This window comes from Mustelus asterias, chromosome 14 (assembly GCF_964213995.1).
Source record: "Mustelus asterias chromosome 14, sMusAst1.hap1.1, whole genome shotgun sequence".
Lineage (NCBI taxonomy): Eukaryota > Metazoa > Chordata > Chondrichthyes > Carcharhiniformes > Triakidae > Mustelus > Mustelus asterias.
The window spans coordinates 9,377,538-9,390,487 of record NC_135814.1 but is presented as its reverse complement, the minus strand read 5'-3'; the positions used below and the strand labels follow the sequence as shown (position 1 = coordinate 9,390,487).

At 45.1% G+C, this 12,950-nt stretch overlaps 2 protein-coding genes across 2 annotated transcripts in view; one reads left to right on the top strand and one right to left on the bottom strand.

Moving 5' to 3' along the window:
• Window positions 1-6,758, bottom strand: part of sema5ba (sema domain, seven thrombospondin repeats (type 1 and type 1-like), transmembrane domain (TM) and short cytoplasmic domain, (semaphorin) 5Ba) — a 323,927-nt gene extending 317,169 nt beyond the window's left edge. The window contains exon 1 of the mRNA XM_078227863.1: window positions 6,636-6,758. The gene's annotated coding sequence lies outside the window, so the exon portion shown is untranslated. The remainder of the gene's footprint in view (window positions 1-6,635) is intronic.
• A 481-nt stretch (window positions 6,759-7,239) lies between these two features.
• Window positions 7,240-12,950, top strand: part of pdia5 (protein disulfide isomerase family A, member 5) — a 140,127-nt gene continuing 134,416 nt past the window's right edge. Inside the window, exon 1 of the mRNA XM_078227882.1 lies at window positions 7,240-7,327. Coding sequence (XP_078084008.1) covers window positions 7,259-7,327 — 69 coding nt within the window. The 5' untranslated portion in view covers window positions 7,240-7,258. The remainder of the gene's footprint in view (window positions 7,328-12,950) is intronic.

The window sequence follows — 12,950 nt, the reverse complement described above, 5'->3', positions numbered from 1 at the left end:
TAAAATTGCTCCTTAGTGTCAGAGGGACTAGCTAGGGAAAATGCATGGGGTTACGGGGATAGGGCCTGGGTGGGATTGTGCAGACTCGATGGGCCGAATGGCCTCCTTCTGCACTGTAGGATCCGATGATTCAGACCAAGGGGAAAAAAAGAATGATTTGCATTTATGTAGCACCTTCTACAGTGACAGGGAGTCCCAATTCTGCAGCCAGCTGATGACAGCTCAGTCCGACAAACGGCATTGTAATAATGACCGTAAAAATCTGACCTTTTGTTTTGAAAAGTGACCGAGGGATAAATATTGGTTCGGACATTTTGGAGAACTTCCAGAATCTTCTTCGGAATAGTGCTTTCTGGTTGCCTGCATCTACTCAAAAGGGTAGAGGGTGCCTTGGGTTATCTCCTCATCTGAAAGGCTACCTCCAGCAGTGCAGCACTCCCTCAGTACTGCACTGGTAGTGTTAGCCTGGAGTTTTTATGCTCAGGTCTCTGGAGTGGGGAATTAAGCTCACAACCTGGGTCGGCAATGATAGAGTTACCCAGAGAACAGGCGCAAAAGAGAAAGAGAGAGGGAAGTGAAAGAGAGGGAGAGGAATAAAAGCATTTATACCAGACTGATCTGAATCTTTGACTTCACAGTCCGGGCCTGCACCAAAGGAGAAGATGGGATTTCTTTTTTACCTTGATGTGTGATAGCTTGGCATTATTTACTGTAGTCTATGCTTGACGCTTTGAAGCAATTTAGCTGCAAATTTATCATAAATGTGGATTTAAAGATATCGCACAAAATGTCTCTGACACTTTGAAATTCCCTTTAGCCTATAATGAGGTTAAGACCAGGTGGGATATCTCAATAGAAACAGAATACAAGTAATTTCCCTCTGCCCCTCCAAACATGTTTCAACACCACCAGACAACAGTCAAAATGTGAAGGTCAGAACAAGGTTTAACTTGATAATTATACGTCCTTCAAACCACGTTCCTCCTTTCAGAACAGCACCAGTACGGAATGACAGCGACATATAAAACTCAACCATGGAAAGGGCAGTCAGTACCACACAAGCCTCTCTCAACCAAACCCTCTTGAATCTATAAACTGACCCAATCTATCCCAGCTTAAAAAAAAAACAACTGTATCAATAGAGAGCATCTTTCGCAACCCCAGAGTGCCCCCGAAGCACCTCACAAATAATAAATTATATTTTTCGCCTCGTGTAGTCACTGTTCTGTTGTCAAACAGACCAATCAATTTGGGCAAAGCATAGTGTCAGAATTAACAATGAGATCATTCATGTTATCATTGAATATTATAGCATAGAGGGAGGCTATTCAGCCCATCATACCCAGGCTGCTATCCAGCTAAAAAGCAAGGCTAGCATTTATAAAGCACCTGTCTACTCAGTTTGGTCCCACATTACTTAACAGCAAATAAAATAATTTGAACATGTAGTCACTGCTGTCATTCTTTTATTGTTCAGTGGATGTGCATGTCATTGGCTAGACCAGCATTTATTGACCCATTCATAATTTATTTTATTCATTCATGGGACATGGGCATCACTGGCTGGCCAGCATTTATTGACCATTCCTAGTTGCCCCTGTTCAGAGGGCAGTTGAGAGTAAACCACATTGCTGTGGCTCTGGAGTCACATGTAGGCCAGACCAGGTAAGGACGGCAGATTTCCTTCCCTAAAGGACATTAATGATCCAGATGGGTTTTTCCCATGGTAATCAGTAGATTCTTAATTTCAGATATGTTTTATTTAACTCAAACTCCACCACTTGCTGTGGCGGGATTTGAACCCGGGTCCCCAGAACATTAGCTGAGTTTCTGGATTAATAGTAAACTGATAATATCACTAAGGCCATCGCCTCCCCCTACTGCCCTCGAGAAGTTGGTGGTGAGCTGCCTGCTTGAACTTCTGCAGCCCATGCAGTGTAGGTACATGCACAGTGCTGTTAGGGAGGGAGTTTCAAGATTTTGATCCCAATGACAGTGAAAGAACGGTCAAAATATTTCTAAGTCAGGATGGTGAGAATCTTGGAGTGGAATTTGCAGGTGGTGATATTCCCAGGCATTTGCTGCCCTTGTCCTTCTAGATGGGAGAGGGTGCTGTCGAAGTAGCCTTGGTGCAGTGCATCTTGTAGACGATACACACTGCTGCCATGGTGTGCCAATATGGGGGGGGGGGGGGCAGTGAATGTGGTGGATAGGGTGCCAATCAAGTGGGCTGCTTTGGCCTGGACCAAGTCTTGGGGTGGCACAGTGGTTATCCCTGCTGCCTCACAGCGCGAGGGACCCGGGTTCAATTCCGGCCTCGGGTCACTGTCTTTGCGGCGTTTGCACATTCTTCCCGTGCTTTCGTGGGTTTCCTCCGGGTGCTCCCATTTCCTCCCAAGTCCAAAGATGTGCGGGTTAGGTAGATTCGCCATGCTAAAGTCCAACGCCGGCATCTCCACATCATTGACCCTAGTGCCAGGGGGATTAGCAGGATGAAGAGGTGGGATTGTGGTTGGTGCAGACTCAATGGGCCCAATGGCCTCTTTCTGTACTGTAGGGATTCTATGTCGAGCTTTTTGAGTGTTGTTGGAGCTGCACTCATCCAGGCAAATGAAAAGCATTCCAACACACTCCTGACTTGTGCCTTGTAGATGGTGCAGTAAGAAGTCTCACAACACCAGGTTAAAGTCCAACAGGTTTATTCGGACTCACCTGATGAAGGAGTAGCGCTCCAAAAGCTCGTGCTACCAAATAAATCTGTTGGATTTTAAACTGGTGGTGAGATTTATTACTGTGCCCACCCCAGTCCAACACCAGCATCTCCATATTGTAGATGGTGGACAAGCTTTTGGGCATCAAGAGGGGAGTATTCACCGCAGATGTAATGTAAAAAATGACACTTTTAAAAACAAAATCAGGTTTTCTGATGATTATGACATTATGTGCTGTGTGAAAATTGACTGCTGCATTGGCATTCCCTGACATCATGGAAGTGCTATATAAATGCAAATCATGCATAGCAAGGTCCTACAGACAGCAATGAGCAGAGAGGTTTGTTCTTGTGATGTTTATTGAGGGATAAATATTACAGTAAGAAGTCTCACAACACCAGGGATTGTGCTTACGCCAGTCTAACACTGGCATCTCCACATCATGGATAAATATTAGCCAGGACAGTGCATCAGATTGATTCCAGAGATGAAGGGTTTGTCGTATGAAGAGAGATTGAACAGTTTAGGCCTATACTCTCTGGAATTTAGAAGAATGAGGGGAGATCAAATTGAGGTACATAAGATGATAAAAGGTATGGATAAAGTAGACCTGGAGCAGATGCTTCCTCTTTTGGGGCATTCTAGGACGAGAGGTCATAATCTTAGGATAAGCACATTTAAAACAGAGTTGAGGAGAAACTACTTCTCCCAAAGGGTTGTGAATCTGTGCAATTCGCAATCCCAAAATGCAGTGGATGCTGGGTCAGCGTGTAAATTTGAGGAGTTAGGCAGATTTTTAATTGGTAATGGGTTGAAGGGTTATGGGAGAAGGCAGAAAAATGGGGATGAGGAGCGTATTGGCCATGATCGAATGGTGGAGTGGACTCGATGGGCCAAATGGCTTATTTCTGCTCCTAAATTTTATGAACTAACCCTAACCCAGTAGGGAGAACTCACCTGCTCTTTTTAAAAATAATGCCTCTTGAAAGGTCAGACAGGGACATCAGCTTTATTCCTGACCTCAAAGACAGGTCTACTGACAGTGCTGCACACCCTCAGCACTGCACTGAGGTGTCAGCCTTGAATTTTGTGCTCTGGTCCTACAGTGGGACTTGAAGCCGCACTCACAGGTGCGGGTGTGTTACCCACTGAGCCCTCTGCCCTCCCTCTTCCCCAACAGCAAGGCACACTGAGTACTGCTCCAGTTCCCCACAATTAGTTAGTGAATCTGGCACTGATTTTTTGATTTGATTTATTATTGTCACATGTATCAGCATACAGTGAAAAGTATTGTTTCTTGCCTAAAGCATACCATTCGTAGAAGGAAAGGAGAGAGTGCAGAATGTAGTGTTACAGTCATAGCTAGGGTGTAGAAAAAGATCAACTTAATGCAAGGTAAGTCCATTCAAAAGTCTGACAGCAGCAGGGAAGAAGCTGTTCTTGAGTATGCTGGTACGTGACCTCAAACTTTTGTACCTTTTTCTCCCACAGAAGAAGGTGGAAGAATGTCCCCAGTGCGTGGGGTCCTTAATTTTGCTGGCTGCTTTTCTGAGGTAATGGGAAAGTGTAGACAAAGTCAATGATTGAGGGGTGACATGTTCACCGACTGGGTTCCTGCGCTTTCTATAGTGCGATGGGATCTTCTATATCCACCTGAACTGGAATAAAGGGAATGCAGCTCTCTCTCAGCAACACACTGGGTTGTCAATTTAGACCACAATCTCAAATCCCTGGAAACTACAACCTTCTGAATGAGAGGAGTCTTGCGAACAGAACCAAGCCTGGCACAGGCAGTCTAGTTATCTGTAAATGTATTACAACCCAACGTGGTTTCCGAATACTGAAATAAGATTTACAACAAAGCAAGTTTTAAAAAAATGTAACCCCCCCCCCCCCCCCCGGCAGTGCTCTGCCCGTGCTGTAAACTGGGGAGGGGCGAGGGGTCCGTGTATACTTTGAAGATACATTGCTGAAGGCATTAAACGCCAAACGCTTCCTCCCCACCGCACTCACTATCCCAACAAAACGCATCTCCCGCGGCGGGGGGAGAAAGAGGGGATCGCGGACACATTAAACTGCTCAATCCTGCAGGATGAGAAACGAGGCTTAACTCTCTCTCCCAGCCACTTCCAACAGAAGTTAGCACTGCTTTGTAAGCGGATTGGAGTGAGGGCAGTGGGCGAAATTCCGACAGAGCGACCCCCGCCAGTGTGTTGTATGCCAGTCACGCGAAGATAGCAAGCTACCCACCCCATTCCCGTTAAACAAGGCACACACACACACATATACACAAACACACACATATACACAAACACACACATATACAAACACTCACATATATACAAACACACAGAGACAAACACGCACAATATACGCACACATGTATACAAACATATATATACACACATATATACAGAGACAAGCACACATATATACAAACACACACGTATACAAATATATATATATACACACTCACAGATCTAATACATGCAATAAACACTAATTATTCCTATATATTTTATATACCCAATGGAGGAGCTAATAATGAATTCAGGTTTCGACTCATATTGGGACTTGAAAGGGTCAATTGATCAATTATGATTCACACCCTAAAACTTGGAATTATGACACAATGCGGCTCAAAGGGGTATCTTAATGCTGCGTTGCCTTGATTAGAATGGCTTGATTACCAAGGAGCTGCCACTTTTATTGCGGGAGGTACAAGGTGCACAGGTAGACTGGAGAACGCCAGGATGACGGAACTGGACTCGACAACAGATCACATTATTGTCCCTGCGTTAATAATCACAGGTCAGGCTGGAGCCCATAATCTCTGCGCCTCCGTCTAAAATACCTGGAGCCTCCTCGCTATGTCGGTGCGTGGGATAAAGTTTTAATTGCCTGCAGACTTCCTGATGCAAGTGATGTTATTCCAACATTGCAAATGCAGCACAGCCTTTCTATCTTTGTCTCTCCTTCTCTCTCTCTCTTTTTAAACAAAAAGAAACCCTCTGTCTGCGCATACAGCCAAATGTGACCCATACAGCGGATTGTAGAGAGAGAGGATCCAACCACAGCCTCTGCAGGACCCGCTCCCAGCTCACAACTTTCAATCGCCCCGGGGCAAGACCGCCTCACATCAACACCGAGGTTTCCTCACACTCCCAGCGACACAAAAAAACATCTGCAGCAACTAGATTTCACATCTCTAACAGCTTAAGAAAAAAACCCCTGGCCTTTGCAAAGGTGTTCATTTCACGAACAAACAAGGAGTGATACAAATCCAATTCATTAACCGGTTTATTTCAATAGGATAAGGTTTATTTTTCGGTCGCAGCCTTGCACTCACCCCCTTCCCTCCCCTCCGTTATCCAGCAGAACCTTACAACTTTCAATGGCTTGTTTGAACAGAGCGTGTGTGGAAAGAGGATTCGGATTTCGCTACTAAATCCATCATGCCCGTTTGATCCCAGGCTGCTGCATCCACTCACAACACTGCGAAAAGCCAGCATGATCAGAAACGCCAGTTTCTAATTGTGTATCTTATTTTAAAAAAACAATATCATGAAAAAAAAACAAAGACATGCTGAGGTGAATTAACACCGACATAATAACCCTCCAGCCAATCCATCAAACAAAACAATCAGTCCTACAAAGGCTGAAATGTCACACCGAAGCTACAACATGCAAAAGATTACCAAAAAGGTATATATTATGTTTTTTTTAAATAAAAGATTTGATTGGAGGTAAAATGTAACAGATCAGTAATAAACGCCAGCTATTTCGATCAGTGCCCCCTTTGGTCTCGAAGTCTTACCATGCGTCAATTAGAAGTTGCAATAAAAGTTTGCAAAACTTTCCAAACTTTTGTATTTCAAAAATCACCCAAGTTGTAAAACGTGGTTTCCCAAAAGTTGTGCTCACCATAAGAATAGTTGCCCCGATCAATTCAATAATTGAGGTCTTCCCTCCTTCTGGCTCTCTTTAATCCGGATTGTATTTAAGAAGTGGTTCTCCAGCCCGCTGTGGTTACAGTATCCACAAGAACTAATCAGCAAAGTGATGGCTCTTTCACCAGCAGCGCAGCCTGAACCATTTCACAGGGACATTGCAATTCCCATCTGCCAAAGGGGTGACATGGTTAAAAATATATAACATAGGCATTCACACTCACTGCTTCTTTCACAACAATATGAGACCAGTTAATTTAAGAATTATACTAAAATTCCTTCTGGTAACAATTGTGTCCTCATTCTGGCCCAGCACTCAAATTCTTTGATTTATGTAAACTGCTCCCCCCTCCCTGCTCCTGCTTCGAGAGACCAGCTGGTCGGGGCTCCTTGGAGCGACCGTCTGGCTGTGGGTACGCATGCGCCTATCCCGGGCGGCGCGGGGCCTGATGGGATCTGTAGTCTTCGCCCGCCGGCGCCGAGGGCCGAGTGGCGGGACGGGGGACTACAGCCCCCAGTGTGCACCGCAGCCGCGCTGTTCTCTATATATAGGGGCCACGGCGGCACTGCGCATGTGCGAACCGACACCGTGGCAAGATGGCGGCGCGCAGGCAGCGCAGGGCTCCAGGCTCTGGGACTTTGCAAAGCGTTTGTTTCTTATTGCTGGTGAGTTCGCACCCCCGCTCCCCTATCCTTTACCTCAGGGGAGAAACATTTATTAAAGTAGAAAGGAAAGGAGGGCGAAATAATAAATAGTTGTCGTAGTAAAGGGGGGGAGGGGGCAGTTGGTTGAAGAGGTTTTTATTGTGGGTTTGGGAGGGGAAGTGGCTGAGGAGTCGGTCAGTGTGTGTCTGTGCTCCTACATCCTGCTGCTGTCCGGCTGCCACGGCAGCTCCTATCACTTACCCGCAAAACCACTGTTTGTAACTTTACAATTCAAAGCTTCAGTTTCTCTGCCCCCCTCAGAGTCTGTGCCCCCCTCTCGGGGGGGGGGGGGGGTCTGCCATAACATATCCTCACAGTTCAATTGTTTGACTTAAGTCAAATTATTTTATCACCTGTTTTCCTTAAGCAAACATTTATAATGCCTGTAATTACTCAAATGCCTTGAGTCAATTAATAAAAGAAAGGCTCTTTGTTGATGTGTACAAATATATTGTAATTCAATGCCCCTGTGCATTCAAGAAATTGATTGAGCAGAGCTTTTAAAAAAATATTATCAAGGTAAGTTTTAAAGTAATAGGTTGAAGGTGAAATGAGGGAATGTTTTTCACCCAGAGGGGTGCTGGGGACTTGGAAGTTACTGTTTGAAGTGGGTGATAGGGGTGGAAACTCTCACCACGTTTAAAAAGTACTTTGATGTGTACTTGAAAAGTCTGTAGGGCTCCAGACCTAGTGCCGTAAAGTTGATTCGGCTGGGTGACTCTTCATCGATTGGTGCACAAATGGTGGACAGGATGCCTCCTTGTGCGCCATCAATTTTCTGTGATTTGGCCCCAAACAGTTTTGAGCTTTTCACTATTTTTTTCCCTGTTATACCTGTCGGTTGTCCACAATCATTGACAAGTGGGGGTGGGACATAGTAGTGACAATGTAACAAGTGAGGTATCTCATCATCAGTCCACAAGCTTATCTGCGTCTGAGTCAACATCCTCTCAAAAGGAAACAAAAACCTGGCAGAGGAAAAAGAAAATGTTAACGTATGTTAAGCCTGTGTCTGAAGAAACAAAGTTAGCATTTCGAGTCTGCAACTTTTTCATCATCAGTGAAAGATCAAAATACTTCAAATGCTGGACAGAAAAAAATGATGAAAGTTGGTGAAGTGTCATCAACCTGAAATGCTCGCTCTTATCTTTCTGGCCTCAGCTGACCTGCACTTCATAGGTTTTTCGTTCTCTTCTCAAAAGGGATATTTGGCCAACTTTTCCCAGTGAGCTTTTTAATAAGTACAAAGAGCAAAGAAAATTCCAGCACAGGAACAGGCCCTTCGGCCCTCCAAGCCTGCACCGACCATCCTGCCCGACTGAACTAAAACCCCCTACCCTTCCGGGGACCATATCCCTGTATTCCCATCCTATTCATGTATTTGTCAAGATGCCCCTTAAAAGTCACTACCATATCCGCTTCCACTACCTCCCCCAGCAACGAGTTCCAGGCACCTCTCTGTAAAAAATCTGCCTCGTACATCTCCTTTAAACCTTGCCCTCGCACCTTAAACCTGTGCCCCCTAGTAATTGACTCTTCCACCATGTGAAAAAGCTTCTGACTATCCATTCTGTCCATGCCTCTCATAATCTTGTGGACTTCTATCAGGTCGCCCCTCAACCTCCGTCATTCCAGTGAGAACAAACCAAGTTTCTCTAACCTCTCCTCATAGCTAATGTTCTCCATACCAGGCAACATCCTGGTAAATCTTTTCTGCACCCTCTCCAAAGCCTCCACATCCTTCTGGTAGTGTGGCGACAAGAATTGAACACTATATTCCAAGTGCGGCCTAACTAAGGTTCTATAAAGCTGCAACATGACTTGACAATTTTTAAACTCAGTATCCCGGCCGATGAAGGCAAGCGTGCCATATGCCTTCTTGACTACCTTCTCCACCTGCATTGCCACTTTCAGTGACCTGTGTACCTGTACACCCAGATCTCTTTGCCTATCGATACTCTTAAGGGTTCTGCCATTTACTGTATATTTCCTATCTGTATTAGACCTTCCAAAATGCATTACCTCACATTTGTCCGGATTAAACTCCATCTGCCATCTCTCCACCCAAATCTCCAATTGATCTATATCCTGCTGTATCCTCTGATGGTCCTCATCGCTATCCGCAAATCCACCAACCTTTGTGTCGTCCACAAACTTACTAATCAAACCAGTTACATTTTCCTCCAAATCATATATATTACAAACAGCAAAGGTCCCAGCACTGATCCCTGAGGAATGCCGCTTGTCACAGCCCTCCATTCAGAAACGCACCCTTCTCTGCTATCCTCTGTCTCCTTTGACTGAGCCAGTTTTGTATCCACCTTGCCAGCTCACCTCTGATCCCATGCAACTTCACCTTCTGCGCCAGTCTGCCATGAGGGACCTTGTCAAAGGCCTTACTGAAGTCCATGTAGACAACATCCACTGCCCTACCCTCATCAATCATCTTCGTCACTTCCTCGAAAAACTCGATCAAGTTCGTGAGACACGACCTCCCCTTCACAAAACCATGTTGCCTCTCACTAATACATCCACTTATTTCCAAGTGGGAATAAATCCTATCTCAAAGAATCCTCTCCAATAATTTCCCTACCACTGATGTAAGGCTCACCGGCTTGTAATTACCTGGATTATTCTTGTTACCCTTCTTAAACAAAGGAACAACATTGGCTATTCTCCAATCCTCTGGGACCTCCCCTGTAGCCAGTGAGGATACAAAGATTTCTCTCAAGGCCCCAGCAATTTCCTCCCTTGCCTCTCTCAGTATTCTGAGGTATATCCCATCAGGCCCTGAGGACTTGTCTACCTTAATGTTACTCAAGAACCCCAATACCACCTCCTTTTTGATCTCAACATGACTCAAACTATCTACGCATCCTTTCCCAAAGTCATCATCCACCAAGTCCTTCTCTTTGGTGAATACTGACGCAAAGTACTCATTTAATACCTCACCCATTTCCTCTGGCTCCACGCATAGATTCCCTCCCTTGTCCTTGAGTGGGCCAATCCTCTCCCTGGCTACCCTCTTGCTCTTTGCATATGTATAAAAAGCCTTGGGATTTTCCTTAATCCTGCTGGCCAATGCTTTTTCGTAATCGGGATGAGTTTCCTTGTTTAAAAAATAAACAGTATATAATTCTGAGAATGAGCTCAAATCTTCCCATGGCAGTTTGAGAATTTGAATTGAACTTAAAAAGTTGAACTCACATTGAGGAAACCCTCATGTGGTGCTACCACCGTGCTAAATGGGATAGACTTCAAACAGATCCCTTAACTCGAGATTGAATATCGATGGGTCATCAGCAGCAGCAGAATTGTACTCCACCACAATCTGTAACCTCATGGCCTGGCATATCTCCCACTCTACCATTACCACCAAGCCAGGGGATCAACCCTGGTTCAATGAAGTGTGCAGGAGGGCATGCCAGGAGCAGTACTAGGCATACCTAAAAATAAGGTGCCAACCTGTTGGAGCTACAACAGGATTGCTTGCATGTCAAGCAGCAAGTAATAAACAGAGTTAGGTGATCCTACAACCAATGGATCAGATCTAAACTCTGCATGCTGCCACATCCAGTCATGAATGATGATGGGCAATTAAACAACTGGAGGAGGAGGCTCCACAAGTATCCCCATCCTCAATGCTGGAGGAGCCCTGCTCCTCTTTGCCAACCGCAAAAGGTAAGGCTGAAGCATTTGCAACAATCTTCAGCCAGACGTTCTGAGTGAATGATCCATCTTGGCTGCCTACAGAAGTCCCCAGTATCACAGATGCCAGTCTTCTGCCAATTTGATTCACTTCACATAACATCAGCTAAAGGCACTGGATACTCCAAAGGCTATGGGCCCTGACAATATTTTGGCAATAATACTGAAGACCTGTGCTCCGAAACCTGCTGTGCTCCTAGCCAAGCTATTCCAGTACAACATCCACCTGGCATTGTGGAAAATTGTCCAGGTTTGTGCTGTAAACACAAAGCAGGACCAATCCAGCCTGGCCAATTACCGGCCCATCAATCTACTCTTGATCATCAGTAAAGTGGTGGAAGGGGTCGCAAATAACCTGCTCACTGATGCTCAGTTTGGGATCTGCCAGGGTCACTCAGCTCCTGACCTCATTGCAGCCTTGGTTCAAACATGGACAAAAGAGCTGAATTCCAGGGGCGAGATGAGAGTGACAGCCCTTGATGTCAGCAGGAGAGTTGGACAGACTCCACTGGAGTTATACCTGGCACAAAGAAGGATGGTTGTGGTTGAAAGTCAATCATCTTCGTTCCAGTTAATCACTGCAGGAGTTCTTCAGGGTAGTGTCCCAGACCCAACCATCTTCAGCTGCTTCATCAGTGACCTTCCCTCCGTCATAAGATCAGAAGTGGGGATGCTTGCCCGGACCTGGTCACGCGGCCCACTAAAGAAGCCACACTACCACAGAAATATATCGCTGTTCCTTCACTGTTGCTGGGTCTAAATTCTCAAACTCCCTGCCTGACAGCACTGTGGGCATACCCACACCACTGGGACTGCAGTGGTTCATGAAGGCAGCTCACCACCATCACTTTGAGCAACAGGAATGGGCAATGAATGCCGGCCTCGTCAGCGATACCCACATCCTAGAGATAAATAATTGAAGAAGACTAAGATTAGGTTTGATAGAGACACTCAAAATCATGAGGGGGCTGGACAGACTAGATAGGGAGATGCTGCAAAAGGATCAAGAACGAGAGGGTACAGATTTGAAGTGATTCGCAAAATAAGTAAATGTGATGTGAGAACTTGTTCACACAGCGAGTGGTTCAAGTCTGGAATACACTGCCTGGAAATGTGGTGGAGGCAGGTTCAATCGAGGCAATCAATAGGGCATTCGATGAATACTTAATGTGCAGGGGCACGGGGAAAAGACAAGGGAATAGCACTAAGTCATGATGCTCATTTGGAGAGCCGGTGCAGACAGGATGGGCCAAATGGCCTCCTTTAGTGCTGCAGTAATTATAAAATTAACCTTGAAATTGATGGATTAATGTATTTTTGATTTTTTAAAAGTGTATTGGTGTCAATATATGTTTTATCATTGTTCCCAACTACATCACCAGTGGCATATCTGTAACTGTAACCACAAGCATTTTGTAGCTCCCCACACGCTCTTTACCCATTACCCAAATTTGGACCGAGTTTTTCTTGTACTTAACTGAAATCCTGGTCACAACATTGAGTGCTACACCTTAAGTTTTGTGCAAACACATCTTAGTTTGTGAAGTGAGGCTTTTGAAAGGGAATTGGGTAATTACATGAAGAGAGAATTTTCAGTGCTATGGTTAAAAGGCTGGGAATGGGGCGAGCTGAGTTGCATCTGCAGAGAACTGGCACAGACGGGAAGGGCTGAATTTCCCCCCTTCTGTCCTGTAAAGGCTAAGCTGTACAAGACTATATTCCCATCTGGAGTCTTATTAGAAAGGAAACCAGTCTTAAAAGTAACATTTCGTGACTAGCTGCATATTGATTGCCTGAATTGCTTTATAGAGGGCAGGTACAGGTTATGTAGTGATTAAGTGGCTAGATTAGCAATCAGAGGCTTGGTCTAATAAAC